Consider the following 15,381-nt stretch of genomic DNA (forward strand, 5'->3'; position numbering starts at 1 on the left):
GAGAGAGAGAGAGAGAGAGAGAATGACACAGCATAACTGTGTATCTATACAAATGAGGACTGATTTTTTATTTGTTTTTTTTTTAATTGGTAGTTCTATGCTTGAATGACATGATGGCATTTCTTCTCCTGAAGCAAAGTTCCTGCTGGGTTTTGAACCATCATTCTCAGATTTTCCCAGTGCAGGATCACAACATAGCATACTACCATAAAAGGCAATGTGTCACCATAAAAGGCATTAAAAATATAGCTTGACGAATCAGCACCAGATGGCTTAAAGTTGATGTGGCAAACTCCAAATGAAGTGTTTGTTTTCCTGCTAAACAGCTAGACAGAAAGTTCTAAAAATTTTAGCTAATGATTATAAGATCTGTCAAATCCACCCTCAGACCACAGCTACCCAGCAATGCACATGAAGTGATATCACTCTGCTCAGTGAGATAGTTTCTCACCCTCTTAATGTGCTAATGTCATATTCAACAAAAGGTTTGAACCGCGAGTTGTAATTTCGAATCATATCAAGCACAAATTACACACATACATACAATAGATCTACTTCTTTTTACTTATTTTGTTATGAATAACTATGAAAGCTAGAAGTGGTTGATAGCTTCAGTTATTTAGGTGACCCAATGAGTAGCGGAGGCGGATGCTCCAAGAATGTAGCTGCGAGAATAAGAATAGACTGGGCAAAGTTCAGAGAGCTTCTACCTTTGTTGGCAACAAAGGACCTCTCCCTCAGAGTGAAAGGCAGACTGTATGATGCCTGTGTGTGAACAGCTATGCTACACAGCAGTGAAACATGGGCTGTGATCAGTGAGGATATACGTAGGCTTGAAAGAAATGAAGTTAGTATGCTTTGCTAGATGTGCAATATCAGTGTGCATGTTCAACAGAATGTGAGCGCTTGAAAGAAAAGTTGGGCATAAGAGGCATCAGGTGGGGTGTGCAAGAGAGAAGAATGCATTGGTATGGTCATGTGATGCATATGGATGATGACAGCTGTATAAAGAAGTGCCAATCTCTAATTGCAGAGGGAACCTGTAGTAGAGGTAGACCCAGGAAGACATGGAACAAAATGGTGAAGCATGATCTTCGAACGTTGGGCCTCAAGGAGGCAATGACTCTTGACGAAGACTGTTGATGATTTGCTGTGCTTGAGAAGACCCATCAAGCCAAATGAAATCATCACAGTCAAGGTCAATGCCAGTGTCACATTGCACCTGTGCTAGTGACATGTAAGAAGCACCATTCAAGCATTGGGCCTCACAAAGGCAATGTAGCCAATGCTGGTGTCACATAACTGCCTCCCATGCCAGTGGCACATAAAAAGCACCATTTGAGTGTTGGGCCTCACATGAGGCAAAGACAAATGACCAAGACCCTTGGCAATATGCCATGCTTGAGAAGAAGATGCATCAAGTCAAGTAAAATCATAATTGTGACTGTTACTGGTGTCATACAACTGGCACCCATGCCGGTGGCACATAAAAGTACCTATTACACTCTCAGAGTGGCTGGCATTAGGAAGGGCATCCAGGTATAGAAATCATGCCAAATCAGACTCCAGTCTGGTGCAGCCCCTCAGCTTACCAGCCCTGGTCAAACCATCCAACCCATGCCAGCATGGACAACAGTCATTAAACGATGATGATGATGATGATGATGAAATAATTTCATATTATCTTGACCCTGTACTCCACAGGAGAAGTGTTTAAGCCACTACCCCTGGTGAAGGGGATTGGCCTGCAAGAGTCTTGTGCCAGTCCCACATAAAAATGCTCAAAACTGCTGGCCTTGCACCTAAATTAGAAACCATTATTATTACCTCCACCTTAGCAAAGGCAGAGGTATTGTTTTCAGTTGTGTTTGTTTGTTTGTTTGTCCGTGGACAAGATATCTCAAGAACTGCTGGATGGATTCAGATGAACCTTTCAGGGATGTTTGGCCTCATGACTGGCACAAACTGATTAGATCTTGGGATCGATCTGGTACCGGACAAGGATTCTGGATTGTTTTTCCTGTTTATTTTTTTTACTTAATTTTTGAGAGTGATCAGGTTCATTTTTAATATTCTCGTTTGTGAGAGCAGTCAAGTTTATTTCAGATTTTTAAAAATCGTCTCTGGCTAATCATTAAGAATACGTTGCCTTGGTGAAGATTTACGCTCTAGAGTGCTCTTGTTATTATTATTATTATTATTATACATATATATTTTTAGATTATGAGATGGCAGAACCATTAACACACTAAATGAAATGCTTAGCAGCATTTGGTCTGTGTTCAGGTCCCGAGTTCAAATTCCACCTCTGGCACTTTACAGTGGGAGTTACACATCAAATATATTCTTTTCTGGTCTAAGCACAAGGCTCGAAATTTGAAGGGAGGGGGCCATTCGATTAGATCAACCCCAGTACGCAACTGGTACTTAATTTATTGACCCTGAAAGGATGAAAGGCAAAGTCGGCCTCAGCGGAATTTGAACTCAGAACATAAAGACAGACAACATACCGCTAAGCATTTCGCCCAGCGTGCTAATCTTTCCGCCTTAACCCTTTAGTGTTCGCATTATTCTGCCAAAATTAATCCTTTTTTATCCACATTACCTTGAACTAATCAGGCATTATCTTGGAGCTATGAGATTTTGATGAGGTAGCTGTTAATTTTTAAAACGATATTGTAGGGTTGGTGTGAGAGACCAGATCTGGCCAGTTTGAACATAAAACAGGCAGAATACTTTTGGCCGGATACGGCCGGTTTAAATGCTAAAGGGTTAAATGTACATGAAATATATTAGCTTTTCAAATGACTCAGTAAAAAGCTGACAAAATATGCTTGTTTTAGTTCTTGGAAACAGTCTTGAGTTGTGTGGAGTTTTGTAGCTGTCCACATAGGATCTGCTTCAAACATCCCTGAAAGTTTCATCTGAATCCATCCAGCAGTCCTTGAGATATCACGTTCAGACAGGGTTTTTTTACATGCCACTGGCATGGGGGCCAGTCACAGGATACTTTCAAGTATCCTTATTAAAAAATGAGAAATTAAGAAAGAAAAAAGCATAATTAACTTACAGTCAAAATAATAATACTGGGAGGTTTCATGGGGTAATCTGGTGGAAGAACAATACGGCCATGGAAAATTCCACCATCAAAATCCGTATCGATTGGACCGCGAATTGTGAAATGCCACTCAAATAAGTTATCCTAAAGAAAGAGGCAAATAATACATAAATTTTATTTCTCACCATTAAATTAATGACTTTTCCAAATCAAACAGAAAAAGAGAAAAAACACAAAAATGACATATTTCAATTATGTAGAATTTGCATGGTTTTATTTAAAAGCAATATAATATTCATAGGATTCTAGGGAAGAATTTTTATGACATAATAAACATAGAAATATTTATGGCTATGTGGTTAAGAAGTTTGCTTCCCGACCATGTGTTCAGGTTCAGTCCTGCTCCACTGAGTGGCACCTTGGACAAGTGTCATCAGCAATAGCCCCAGGTCAACCAAAGCCTTGTGGGTGGATTGGGTCAAAGCAAACTGGAAGAAGACCATATTTTATATATATACTAGCAGAATCGCCCGGCGTTGCTCGGGTTTGTAAGGGAAATAACTACATAAGCATTTTTAGAGAGTTATAGCAAAAAAATAGCAAAAAAATGCATTAAAAATGGAAAAAAAATGATGGTAATTTTTTTTTTTAAATCGTTGACTCATCGTAAACATTTTTAGAGAGTTACTTCCCTTATATAATAGCGAAAAATGCATTAAAATGGAAAAAAATTATGGTAAATTTTTTTTTAAATCGTAGACTCATCGTAGACGCGCGCTAATACCCAGAAGGGCTCGATATGAATCACGACTATAAGATACCCGAATTTGGTTAAACTGCACCGCAAAATGTGGGAGTAGTTAGGAATCTAAATCGAAGGGGACAGACACTCACACAACTACAGTTTTATATATATAGATAAACATAGAAATATTTATGGCTATGTGGTTAAGAAGTTTGCTTCCCAGCCACGTGTTCAGGTTCAGTCCTGCTCCACTGAGTGGCACCTTGGACAAGTGTCATCAGCAATAGCCCCAGGTCAACCAAAGCCTTGTGGGTGGATTGGGTCAAAGCAAACTGGAAGAAGACCATATTTTATATATATATATATCGGGCATGGCTGTGTGGTTAGGGAGCTTGCTTCCTAGCTACATGGTTTCGGGTTCAGTCCCACTGCGTGGCACTTTGGGTAGTTGTCTTCCATTATAGCCCCGAGCCGACCGGAGCTTTGTGATTGAATTCGGTAGGTGGAAGTTACTGCCGTGTGTGTATGTGTGCGTATAGCTGCTCAGTGCCTCTCTGAAAGAGAGAGAGAGGGATATCTACACACACACACACACACACCACACACACACACATATATAAGACATTCTTTTGCAGGATATTTCGCATGCTTTCAACGTGACATCGAAATCATGCATAAATGGCTCCTTTCACCTTTGGCTGCTATTTCTTGCATGCCCTGCTACCATGAAACAGGTACTTCGGGTATTTTATCGCAAAAGCTATTACGTGGTAGCAGGTCGTGCTAGAAATAGCAGCCAAATCTTTGGAGCTGAGATACGTTGAATGCACTTGAAAAATATTTTGTAATGGTATTCCCTTGGGGTGATCTTTCGCTTTGACTCTCAGAACTGTCATCTGGATCAGCTGATTTTGTTTATTAATTAACGTATAGCATGAATTTTGTGCATGTGTGTGAATGACCTTGACTTAACAGCACACAATAATTGTAAGAAAGTGTTACCCTCATTCAAGCGATGGCTCCCAATTACAATTTTCTGGGTAAATATGACCACCCATGAGGAAATATTCTTTTCTACTCTAGGCATAAGGCCTGAAATTTTGGAGGAAAGGGGCCAATCGATTAGATTGACCACAGTACACAACTGGTACTTAATTTATAGACCCCCGAAAGGATGAAAGGCAAAGTTGACCTTGGAATTTGAACTCAGAGCATAAAGATGGACGAAATACTGCTAAGCATTTTGCCCGGCATGTTAATGTTTCTGCCAGTTCACTGCCTTACCCATGGGGAAATACTACTTTGCTTAGAAACAAGCGAGAGTTGGCAGCAGGGAGAGCATCTAGCTGTAGAAAATTTGCCCCAGTGAATTCCGTCAGGAAAAGTGGACACAAAAACAATGATGGTGATGACAAGCAGTGTCAGTTTGTTTACATCCCTGGAACAAAGTGGTTTGGCAAACAAGACCAACAGAATAAGTACCAACTTAATAAGCACTAGTGGGGGAGGCTTTGTCTAAGTAAACCCTTCAAAGAGATGCCCCAGCATGGCTACAGTCTCATTACTGAAACTAGTGAAAGATAAGGTACAGATATACACATAATTAATTAATTAATTAATGTACATATGTACGTACGTATGTATGTATGTGTGTGTGCATATATATATATATATTTATATAATGTACATATATAGTGATATACATACAAATGTATACTTATACATGCGCGCACGCACACACACACATACATACATACATACATGATGGCTGCCCCCTCATTATCGAGTATGGCCATTGCACGAAGCTCAACTGTTACTGGTGCTGTGATCGAATGTGACTTTTATTTGCTTTTTAAGGCTACAGCCAGTCATTCAGTTGAGACTCACAGCACCATCAACAATCATGAACAATGTTATCATGCAATGCCTGTGCAAGAAGACTTTTTTTTAAAGTGAGAAAAGGCTGTGCATTGAATCAATCCCACTCACTAAGCAACAGCAGCCATAATCCAAAAAGAAGAACAAGTCAACATCATCGGTAACCACTGAGCCGCAGGTTTTATGTCGGAGTTATCCCAGTTACCTGTGTTACCTTCTCCTAGAAGGATGCCCTAACAAAGGCTAGGAGTCCTTCACTCCCAATGGTTTAACTGCGCAATCGGGTATTCAGTCCAATTATTTCTATGTCCCCGCACATGATACAGCCTTAAGCCATAAGAAGAAAAAAAAAAATTCCACTTTTATTGGATGGCCGTTGACTCTCAAGAGTTCCTCCGCCCTCTGATGGGTTTTGTTTTTCATCCCACAGGGTGTCCAATAAACACCCTCCTCACCAAGCAAGCTTGGTGAACCGGATTACAACCTCCCACTTTGAAGGGTATACGTTTGCAATCCAGGAACTGGAAATATCAAAAAAGTACCTGATGCACAAAAGGGACTAAGATACAGGAAAAGCAGTAAAATGTGACAACCAATGCAGACTTTGTGGAGTTCACACTGAAGATATCACCCACATCATAAGCAGTTATCTGAAAATGCGATCACGGTATTATTTACCGATGAGACATGATGTTGTAGCTAGAACACTCTATAGTGAAATCCACCAGAAAGATAACCCCAGGGACAAAAGAAATAAAAAGGAGTACCGGTGGAATGTCCCAATGAAAACCTCAATAAAATGTAAGCACAACAAACCTCATGTAATGATTTGGAATAGAGAAGAGAAACTGTGACGATGATGAATTGTGAAAATTAGCTGCCCAGCAGATGTTAACATAAAGCTGAAGATCAGTGAAAAAGAGAATAGCTATACTGAACTATTGAGAAATCTGCAGTTACTCTATCCAGATTACAAGTTCAGATTTATATCTGTAATTATTGGGGTCCAGGGATATGTAACACACTGCCTAAATACTTATCTTGAGAAATTTGGCTTCTCAAAACCAGAAAGGAGAAAGCTAATTCGAAGATAACAGATCCAATCCATCACTAGAACTGTAAAAATCTGTAAAACTTTCCAGAAGTTTAGCATCTAAATATATATGAGCATATCTAGATATGCAACTATATGCATGAGAATACATACATAAAATAAAACATACAAATCTGCACATATACATACATACAAACAAAAATAACCTGTTGTTGACATTGAAATTCCAGTGAAGGAGTCTTGGATCTAGGTTAAAAACTGGTTCTTTATTGGCTAGAAATCTTGACATACATACATTATATATATATATATATACACACATATATATATATATATATATATATATACAAATTGAGATAGGGATAGATATATCCGATATACTGCTAGTGAAGTACCCAACAAAGTTAATACATAAATGTTAAGGATTGCGATGAAATCAATTCATTTACTGTATTATATGGGCAAAGGTAAAATGATTTACCACAAATTATCTTGTATATATATATATTCCATTATTAATGGGACTAACAGAAAAGCTACTCCATCCAATGAAAGATAAATATCATTTAATATAAAAAGGCTTTAAATGTCAGCTGCTCTAAGTTCCATACCTTTGATAATACGATTGTCAGATGAGCTTGTATAGCCTAAACCTAAATGATTACCTGATAGAACACAGCACGCTATAGAAGTATGTATCACTATTGAACTATCAGAGCTATGTAGCTTAACTGATACACATGCACACACACACACACAGCATAACTATACAGACAATACACATTACGCTAAAGCCAGTCTTCATGCAAGCTGTCAACCATACACTCACACACTCGTATACAATGCAAACACACGACACAAGCTTAGCTTCTCGCCTACACATATCTCTAGCTATGAACATTTATCCCATCCTTAACCACACACATACACACACACACACACACACACATATTGCTATAGTGATTCTGCAAGGGGGTTGGTTACATTAAGGGTACACATGAATGTGGAATACTCGGTTGCTTTTATACTAAGGTGGCGAGCTGGCAGAACCGTTAGCACGCCGGGCGAAATGCATAGCCGTATTTCGTCTGCCGTTGCGCTCTGAGTTCAAATTCCGCCGAGGTCAACTTTGCCTTTCATCCTTTCGGGGTCGATTAAATAAGTACCAGTTACGCACTGGGGTCGATGTAATCAACTTAATACCTATGTCTGTCCTTGTTTGTCCCCTCTGTGTTTAGCCCCTTGTGGGTAATAAAGAAATAGGTTGCTTATATACTAAATCAATGAGCAAGTAGTTGCATACATCAAACAATTAACCCCCCACCCCATTGCCAAAAATAATGGAGATCCATTCACGCTCACTGACAGTCAAGCGTTTGTATTTGACCAGAGCTCTGGATATATTCAGATATTATGTGCTTGTGTATTTACGAGAGAAAGACAGACGGGAATCAATACATTTATTTATTCTGTGCCACTCATAACACATATATAAATATGTATATATACCAATTAAGGACTGAACACGAAAAGTGGACAGTCAACATGCTAGATATAGACGTCAAATCGCCATTTTCCACAAAAGATTATGTTCTCAAATCATTTGAGAACATAATCTTTTGTGGAAAATGGCGATTTGACGTCTATATCTAGCATGTTGACTGTCCACTTTTCGTGTTCAGTCCTTAATTGGTATATATACATATTTAATCTTCGGATTCTTTTTTTAATATGCTAGACCACTGGTTTTAATTGATAAATATTGATTTCTACCCTTAATTAATTAATTTTATATAAATATGTATATATGTACGCATGTATTAATATGTATTAATATGTCTGTGTGTGTGTGTGTGTGTGTGTGTGTGCATGTGTGTATGTATACATATATATGCAAAAAGAATAAGAGGCTAGCACCTATACGCTAGCTAAAACAGCATTTTGGTAGTTATACATACATATGTACATACATACACACGAACACATACATATGATGATGATGACGATGACGACAACGATGGTAGAATCTTCTGTTGAAGACAACGTGTGTTCGTTGAAGAAGACACATCACCAGTCTAGCAAAAGGACATAGATACAGAACTGGTTATCTACATATTGAGAGAGAGCGAGTGAGAGAGAGAGAGAGAGTGAGAGAGAGAGAGAGAGTGTGTGTGTGTGTCAACCAAAATAATTTATTGTTCTAAGTAATTATGGCTGTATGCTGTCCTGTTTACTCACAGGCTGATGGTCCATCCAGTCCTGCTACACTAACTTCCATCCCTGGTTCACTCAAAGTTGAGGAAAAGAGGCGGGGGGGGGGGAGAATCAGGCTCATAAACATAACAAGTGGAGTAAACCAGTGAGATGGAGCCTCCAGCTGACTGGGTGATGCAGCTGCTAGAAATAGAAGTCACATCTCTCACAATTCACACTCTCCTATCTTAAATATCTTAGGAAACAGACTTTATCATTCAAATTTATGGAGCTGCCTGGCCCATAGGTGCCTTTGGAAGAGTCCACTCTGTTGCAAGAACTCAAGCCAGGTCTGAGAATAACATCCTTCTTTCTTCACAGCAAACCAGAAGGCTCTGATTTTAAAAAAAAAAGTCATGTGCACTGTCTCATGAGTCAGCCATAATGAAAAAAAAAATGAAGGGACAGTCACTGCTGGAACAATTTTAACCCTTTGACTAACTAATTAAATATCATGGTCATTCCAATAACAATATTAATTATCTACCAAAAAAATTAGAACTGATATTATCTGCTTCTGCAGTACTTTTTCAGTATCTCCTGTTTCTCCTATTCACACATGGCTCAGTGGTTAGAGTGTCAGGCTCACAATCATGAGGTAGTGAGTTCAATTGCCGGACCGGGCTGTGTACTGTTTTTAAGCAATACACCATATTTCACGTTGCTCCAGTTCACTTAGCTATAGAAACTGAGTTGCAACATCACTGGTGCCAAGCTGTATCGGCCCCTTTGCCTTTCCCTTGGATAACATTGGTGACACGAAAAGGGGAAGCTGGTATGCATGGGCGACTGCTGGTCTTCCCACAGACAACCTTGCCCAGACTTGTGCCTCAGAGGGGAACTTTGTAGGTGTAATCATATGGTCAGTCATGACTGAAGGGGGTCTTTACCCTTTACCAATTTTACTATTCACCCCATATTAACAAAGAACCTACAAAGAATGGTCTAAACACTGGTGACCAGTAGCTCTCCTTCCTGGCTGAGTTACCATGCCAGTCAGGTTAGTTGGTCAACACAGCAGTTGAACAGGCAGAAGAACTAGTCTACACATCTTTTAGCTGTTTCAGTCATTAGACTGTGGCCATGCTGGAGCACCACCTTCAATTTTCAGTTGAATGAATTTACCCCAGGACTTAGCTTTTTTTTTAAGCTTGATATTTTATTCTGTCAGGCTGTTTTGCTGAACTGCTAAGTTATGGGGACATAAACACACAAACACCAGTCATCAAATGGTGGTGGGTGACAAACACAAAGACACACACACACACACACATACATGTGTGTGTGTGTGTGAGTGAGTGTGTGTACGTGCGATGAGCTTTATTCAGTTTCCGTCAACCAAATCAACTCACAAGGCTTTGGTCAGCACAAGGCCATAGTAGAAGATACTTGCCCATCGTGTCACACAGTAGGACTGAACGCAGAACCATATGGTTGGGAAGCAAGCTTCTTACCACACAGCTACGTCTGCGCCTGCACACAGACTGAGAAGCAAAGCTGTCGCATGTAAAGTGTGAACAGATGCCAAAGGACAGATAAGTAGAGAGATAAATCATTTGAGAGAAAGAAAAGGTGAGAGAGAGAGAGAGAGAGAGAGAAGAAAAAGAGACGAGAGAAAAAGAGAGAGGCAGAGATATGAATGTATGTGAAATTGCTGTCATAAAAGGTCAGATTTTCAGCAATTTATTTTCTGCTGACCAAAACATTGATCTATAGTTCCTAAATAGTATGCCAGGACCCTTGTTTTATGTTTATCTTCTTTCCAAAATTTTCAAGTCCAAAGTTCGTAGGGTTTCTTCAAGGTCAGGCATTTTTTAACACAAGGAAATCTGATGTGTGTGTGTGAGAGAGAGACAGACAGACAGACAGAGAGTATATCACCATCATCACCACTGATTTAATGTCCACTTTTCCACATTTGCATGGGTCATATGGCATTTGTTGAAGCAGATTTTCTGTGGCCAGATGCCCTTCCTGTCACTAGCCCTCACTTGGCACCAAGCAAGGTAACATTTTCACATGACCAGACACGTTTTCATGGAAGGCTAGAAATGATTGACAGCACAGGTATGACCGTAACACTCAAGCATGATTCAGGTTTTGGCTAACCACATCAAATGATATGGGATAACTGGGGATTACTTACAGTAAACAATCTCATGGTATTTCACCCGTTGGATTATAAACAGTTGGCCAAGTGTACAGCACGGACATTACGGTTCAACTGGGGTCTGGGAAGCCAGAAGGCTGCACCAGGCCCAGTCTGATCTAGAAACATTGCCAGATCAGACTGGGCCTGGTGCAGTCTTCTGGCTTCCCAGACCCCAGTTGAACCGTCCAACCCATGCTAGCATGGAAAGCGGACGCTAAATGATGATGATGATGACGATGATGGAGAAATATACTTCTACATATTTTTTTTAAATTATTATTACTGTATCTTACTGTGAAACATTTAACCAGGATGAATCTTAATGCAGCTGAACTAACAGGATGCAAATAACCACCACATAACAAAATATCCATACAGCAGAAACATATACCAGACGGAGGTTTAAGGAGAATATATTGTATAAAAGACAGTAACAATAAAAAAAAACAGAGATGATGTATAATTCTCCACACACACACACATATATTTACAACAGGCTTCTTTCAGTTTCCATCTACGAAATACATTTACAATGCTTTGATTGACCTGTAGCTATACAAGGAGGTGCTGAAAAGTTCCTGGCTTTAAAGGTATCGTGAAAGGGTTGGTTGGAAGCCCAACCCTCTGGAGTTCTTTTACAGGGTATAGAAAAACTGAAGGACCCCTGCAATATGTGTGTGAATCTGAGAGGGGAATTTGGTGAATAAAATCATAATTAACTCATCCTCTTGTATTTTTTTTTTACCCAAAGCCAGGAACTTTTCAGTACCCCCTTCATATATTTGTCCAAGACACCATGCAGGGTGGCTGAACTCCAAAAATGTGATTGAGAAGCAAACTGCTTAACCACACAGCTATATTTCAAAGAGTAAAGTAAGCTCCTTACTTCTAATGGTTGGGCATAGAATAACTCAGTTGGATCTTTCAGTTCTTGTGCCTCTTTCATTAGACGCTTCACAGCTGCAAATAGAAAGAAAATAAACATTTAGACATTTTTTCATCAAGTAAAGATGACACACACACACAACGTGAGTGTGGTCGAGGTATTGATCTCCTGACCGCATGGTCATTAATTCAGGCTCCACGACAGACATTGTGACGTGTCTCTAAACAAGGTGCACAGCTCGTTCAAAGCTGATTGATTAACAATAACCATAGCAAACAGTCAACAGTAAAAAAAAGATCTATGCAAATATAAAAATTAACAACAACCACCAAAAGAAAAGTCATTGTAGTTAGAGCTGAATGTGAAAATGGGGATTTTAAATATTAGCCATGTATTGAAATGAATATAATCAACTTGTCCCTTCCCTGCAAATTTCAGGCCTTGTGCCTACAATAGAAAGGATTATTATTAATTATTATTATTATTATTATTATCATCATCATAAAAAATAAAAATCGAAATCGATCAACATCAATGGAAATTGCAGCTGTGATACCAGTGCCGGTGGTATGTAAGAGAACCATCCGAACGTGGCCGTTGCCAGCGCCGCCCCGACTGGCCTCGTGCCAGTGGCACACAAAAAGCACCATCCGATCGTGGCCGTTTGCCAGCCTCGTCTAGCACCTGTGCCAGTGGCACATAAAAAGCACCCACTACACTCATGGAGTGGTTGGCGTTAGGAAGGGCATCCAGCCGTAGAAACATTGCCAAATCAGACTGGGCCTGGTGCAGCCTTCTGGCTTCCCAGACCCCAGTTGAACCGTCCAACCCATGCTAGCATGGAAAGCGGACACTAAACGATGATGATGATGATGATTATTATTATTATTATTAGTATTATTATTATTATTGTCCTCTCATCCTTCGCCCTTGTGGTAAATAAATGAAATCATTATTATTATTATTATTAAAGGTTGTGAGCTGGTGGTTAGCAGCTTTTCATCTATCTTTATGTTCTGAGGTCAAATCCCGCCAAGGTTGACTTTCCTCCTTTTGGGGTTGATAAAACAAGTACCAGTCAAATACTCGGATCAATGTAATTGACTTCTCCTTCCCCTCACAAACTGCTGGCCCAGTGCCAAAATTAGAAAGCATCGTTATTATTATTGAGTGAGAGAGCAGCACATGCCATCAAAGTGACCCTGGAGTACAATTATACGAAGCCCAGTATACCCATCATGACTAGCCATCTGATAAGTATAAACCAAGCACAAGCATTACAACCATATGTGCACGACAAGGTGGTCTCATATCAAGATAAACAGCGCATGACCTTGCAGGTGGGGCCCAGTTAGAATTTTCTTCAGGAGAAATTCAATGGGATTGAAACTAGAACCACATAGTTGTGAAGTGAACTTTTTAACTACCTAGTCATGCCCACATCCTTAAGAGAGATATAACCAAAAGCTATTCATATGTTATTTAGTTACAGTTATGAATTCCATTTGAAAACCTGAATGAAATATCATCGTCATTTAACGTCCACTTTTCAATGCTTGCATGGGTCAGACAAAATTTATTGAGATTTTCTATGGCCAGAGGCCCTTCTTGTTGCCAACCCTTACCAATTTCCAAGCAATATTTCCTCATGAACAGACATGGAAGACTGGAAATGAACATTATTTGTTTGATGTTGATGCTCCTTTGCAATCATCACATGATGTCATGGATATACACAAACACACAGACACAGAAACACAAACACACAGACACATATACACACATACATATGACAGGCTTCTTTCAGTTTCTGTCTACCAAATCCATTCTCAAGGCTTTGGTAAGCCTGAGGCTATAGGAAAGACATTAGACATTTACTCAAGGTGCCAAAGTGGGTTTCTTAACCACACAGCCATGCCTTCACCCATACATTTTCGTATTCCTTAGAGTGTTTGTAAAGGGACACAAATTCCTTCCAGAAACATGAAAAATCAAATTTCAAGCTTGGAAAAAGACTAAGATTAGTAAACAAACATCTAATTAGTGAATGGCATCAAATCTTTACTACTGTCTTGAGTTAATTAGTGCACCTGAGTTTGACAATGAAATTGGTGGGGTTATACAAACACGCAAAAGTTTCTAAACACATTAATAAAACATTAATCAATCAATGACAAAACTGGAACACACACAAACTCACAGTATAATTTCAGATTAATGACAGGTTGCTGGAGTTGTTGTTTAACCCTTTAGATACCAGCCCAACTGAAATTTTCCCTGGTTTGAAAATACAAGTTTCCTATTTTAGAGTGATCTAAATTAGGATTTCCGATGAAAATTTCTTGATCATTTTTGTTCCATGCATCAACTTAATAATAACAAGGTTATTTTACTTCATTCTTTGTTATTTTTTTAATTAATTGAAACATAGGTGCAGGTATGGCTGTGTGGTAAGAAGTTTGCTTCCCAGCCACATGGTTGAAGGTTCAGTCCCACTGCATGGCACCTTGGGCAAGTGTCTTCTACTATAGCCCTAGGCCTTCTGGGTGGATATGGTAGATATATTTCTTTATTGCCCACAAGGGGCTAAACATAGAGGGGACAAACAAGGACAGACAAAGGGATTAAGTCGATTACATCGACCCCCAGTGCGTAACTGGTACTTTAATTATCGACCCCGAAAGGATGAAAGGCAAAGTCAACCTCGGCGGAATTTGAACTCACAACGTAACGACAGACGAAATACGGCTATGGCGTAGATAACAAATGAAAAGAGTCCATCATGAATATGTATAACTTTGCATCAACATGTACCTTCTTGCGACAATGTAGCCTTTAATCTAATCAAGATATCCTTGGCCTGAAGAGTAGCCAGCATTATACACCTCACTTGGATCTTACCATTTGAAACATATGAGAAAAAGAAACCATTTGAATAAGTTTAAAAACCAGAATAAGCTTAAAAAAAAAATAAAACAAGTTCTGGGATCAATGTGTTTGACAAAACCCTTCAAGGTGGTGCAGCAGTATGGCCATAGTGCAGTGGCTGAAACCAGTAAAAGATAAAGATGGTGAAATGCAGAATTGTTAGAGCATCAGACAATACATGGCTGTATTTAGCTACAGCCCTTTTGAACTCTGAGTTCAAATTCTTCCAAGGTCAACTGTACCATAACAGTTCTGGAGACACAAAAAGGCATCCAGTACAGACTTAGTATTTGGTAATCAATCCAAACAGCAACAAAACCAGACTCACGAGGACTCTTTACTTTTCTTGATGTCATGGTAAACTTTACAGCTGGCACCATGAAAAATGTACTCATTGCATTCTGTAAAATTGTCAGTGTTAGGAAGG

At 39.4% G+C, this 15,381-nt stretch overlaps 1 protein-coding gene across 1 annotated transcript in view; it reads right to left on the reverse strand.

The window, feature by feature from the left end:
• Positions 1 to 15,381, reverse strand: part of LOC115220498 (mucin-5AC) — a 46,817-nt gene that overhangs the window by 12,458 nt on the left and 18,978 nt on the right. The window contains exons 2-3 of the mRNA XM_029790631.2: positions 12,027 to 12,100; positions 3,071 to 3,202 (exon numbers count right to left, since the gene is read on the reverse strand). Coding sequence (XP_029646491.1) covers positions 3,071 to 3,202; positions 12,027 to 12,100 — 206 coding nt within the window. The remainder of the gene's footprint in view (positions 1 to 3,070; positions 3,203 to 12,026; positions 12,101 to 15,381) is intronic.

Source organism: Octopus sinensis, linkage group LG16 (assembly GCF_006345805.1).
Source record: "Octopus sinensis linkage group LG16, ASM634580v1, whole genome shotgun sequence".
NCBI classification, from domain to species: Eukaryota; Metazoa; Mollusca; class Cephalopoda; order Octopoda; family Octopodidae; genus Octopus; species Octopus sinensis.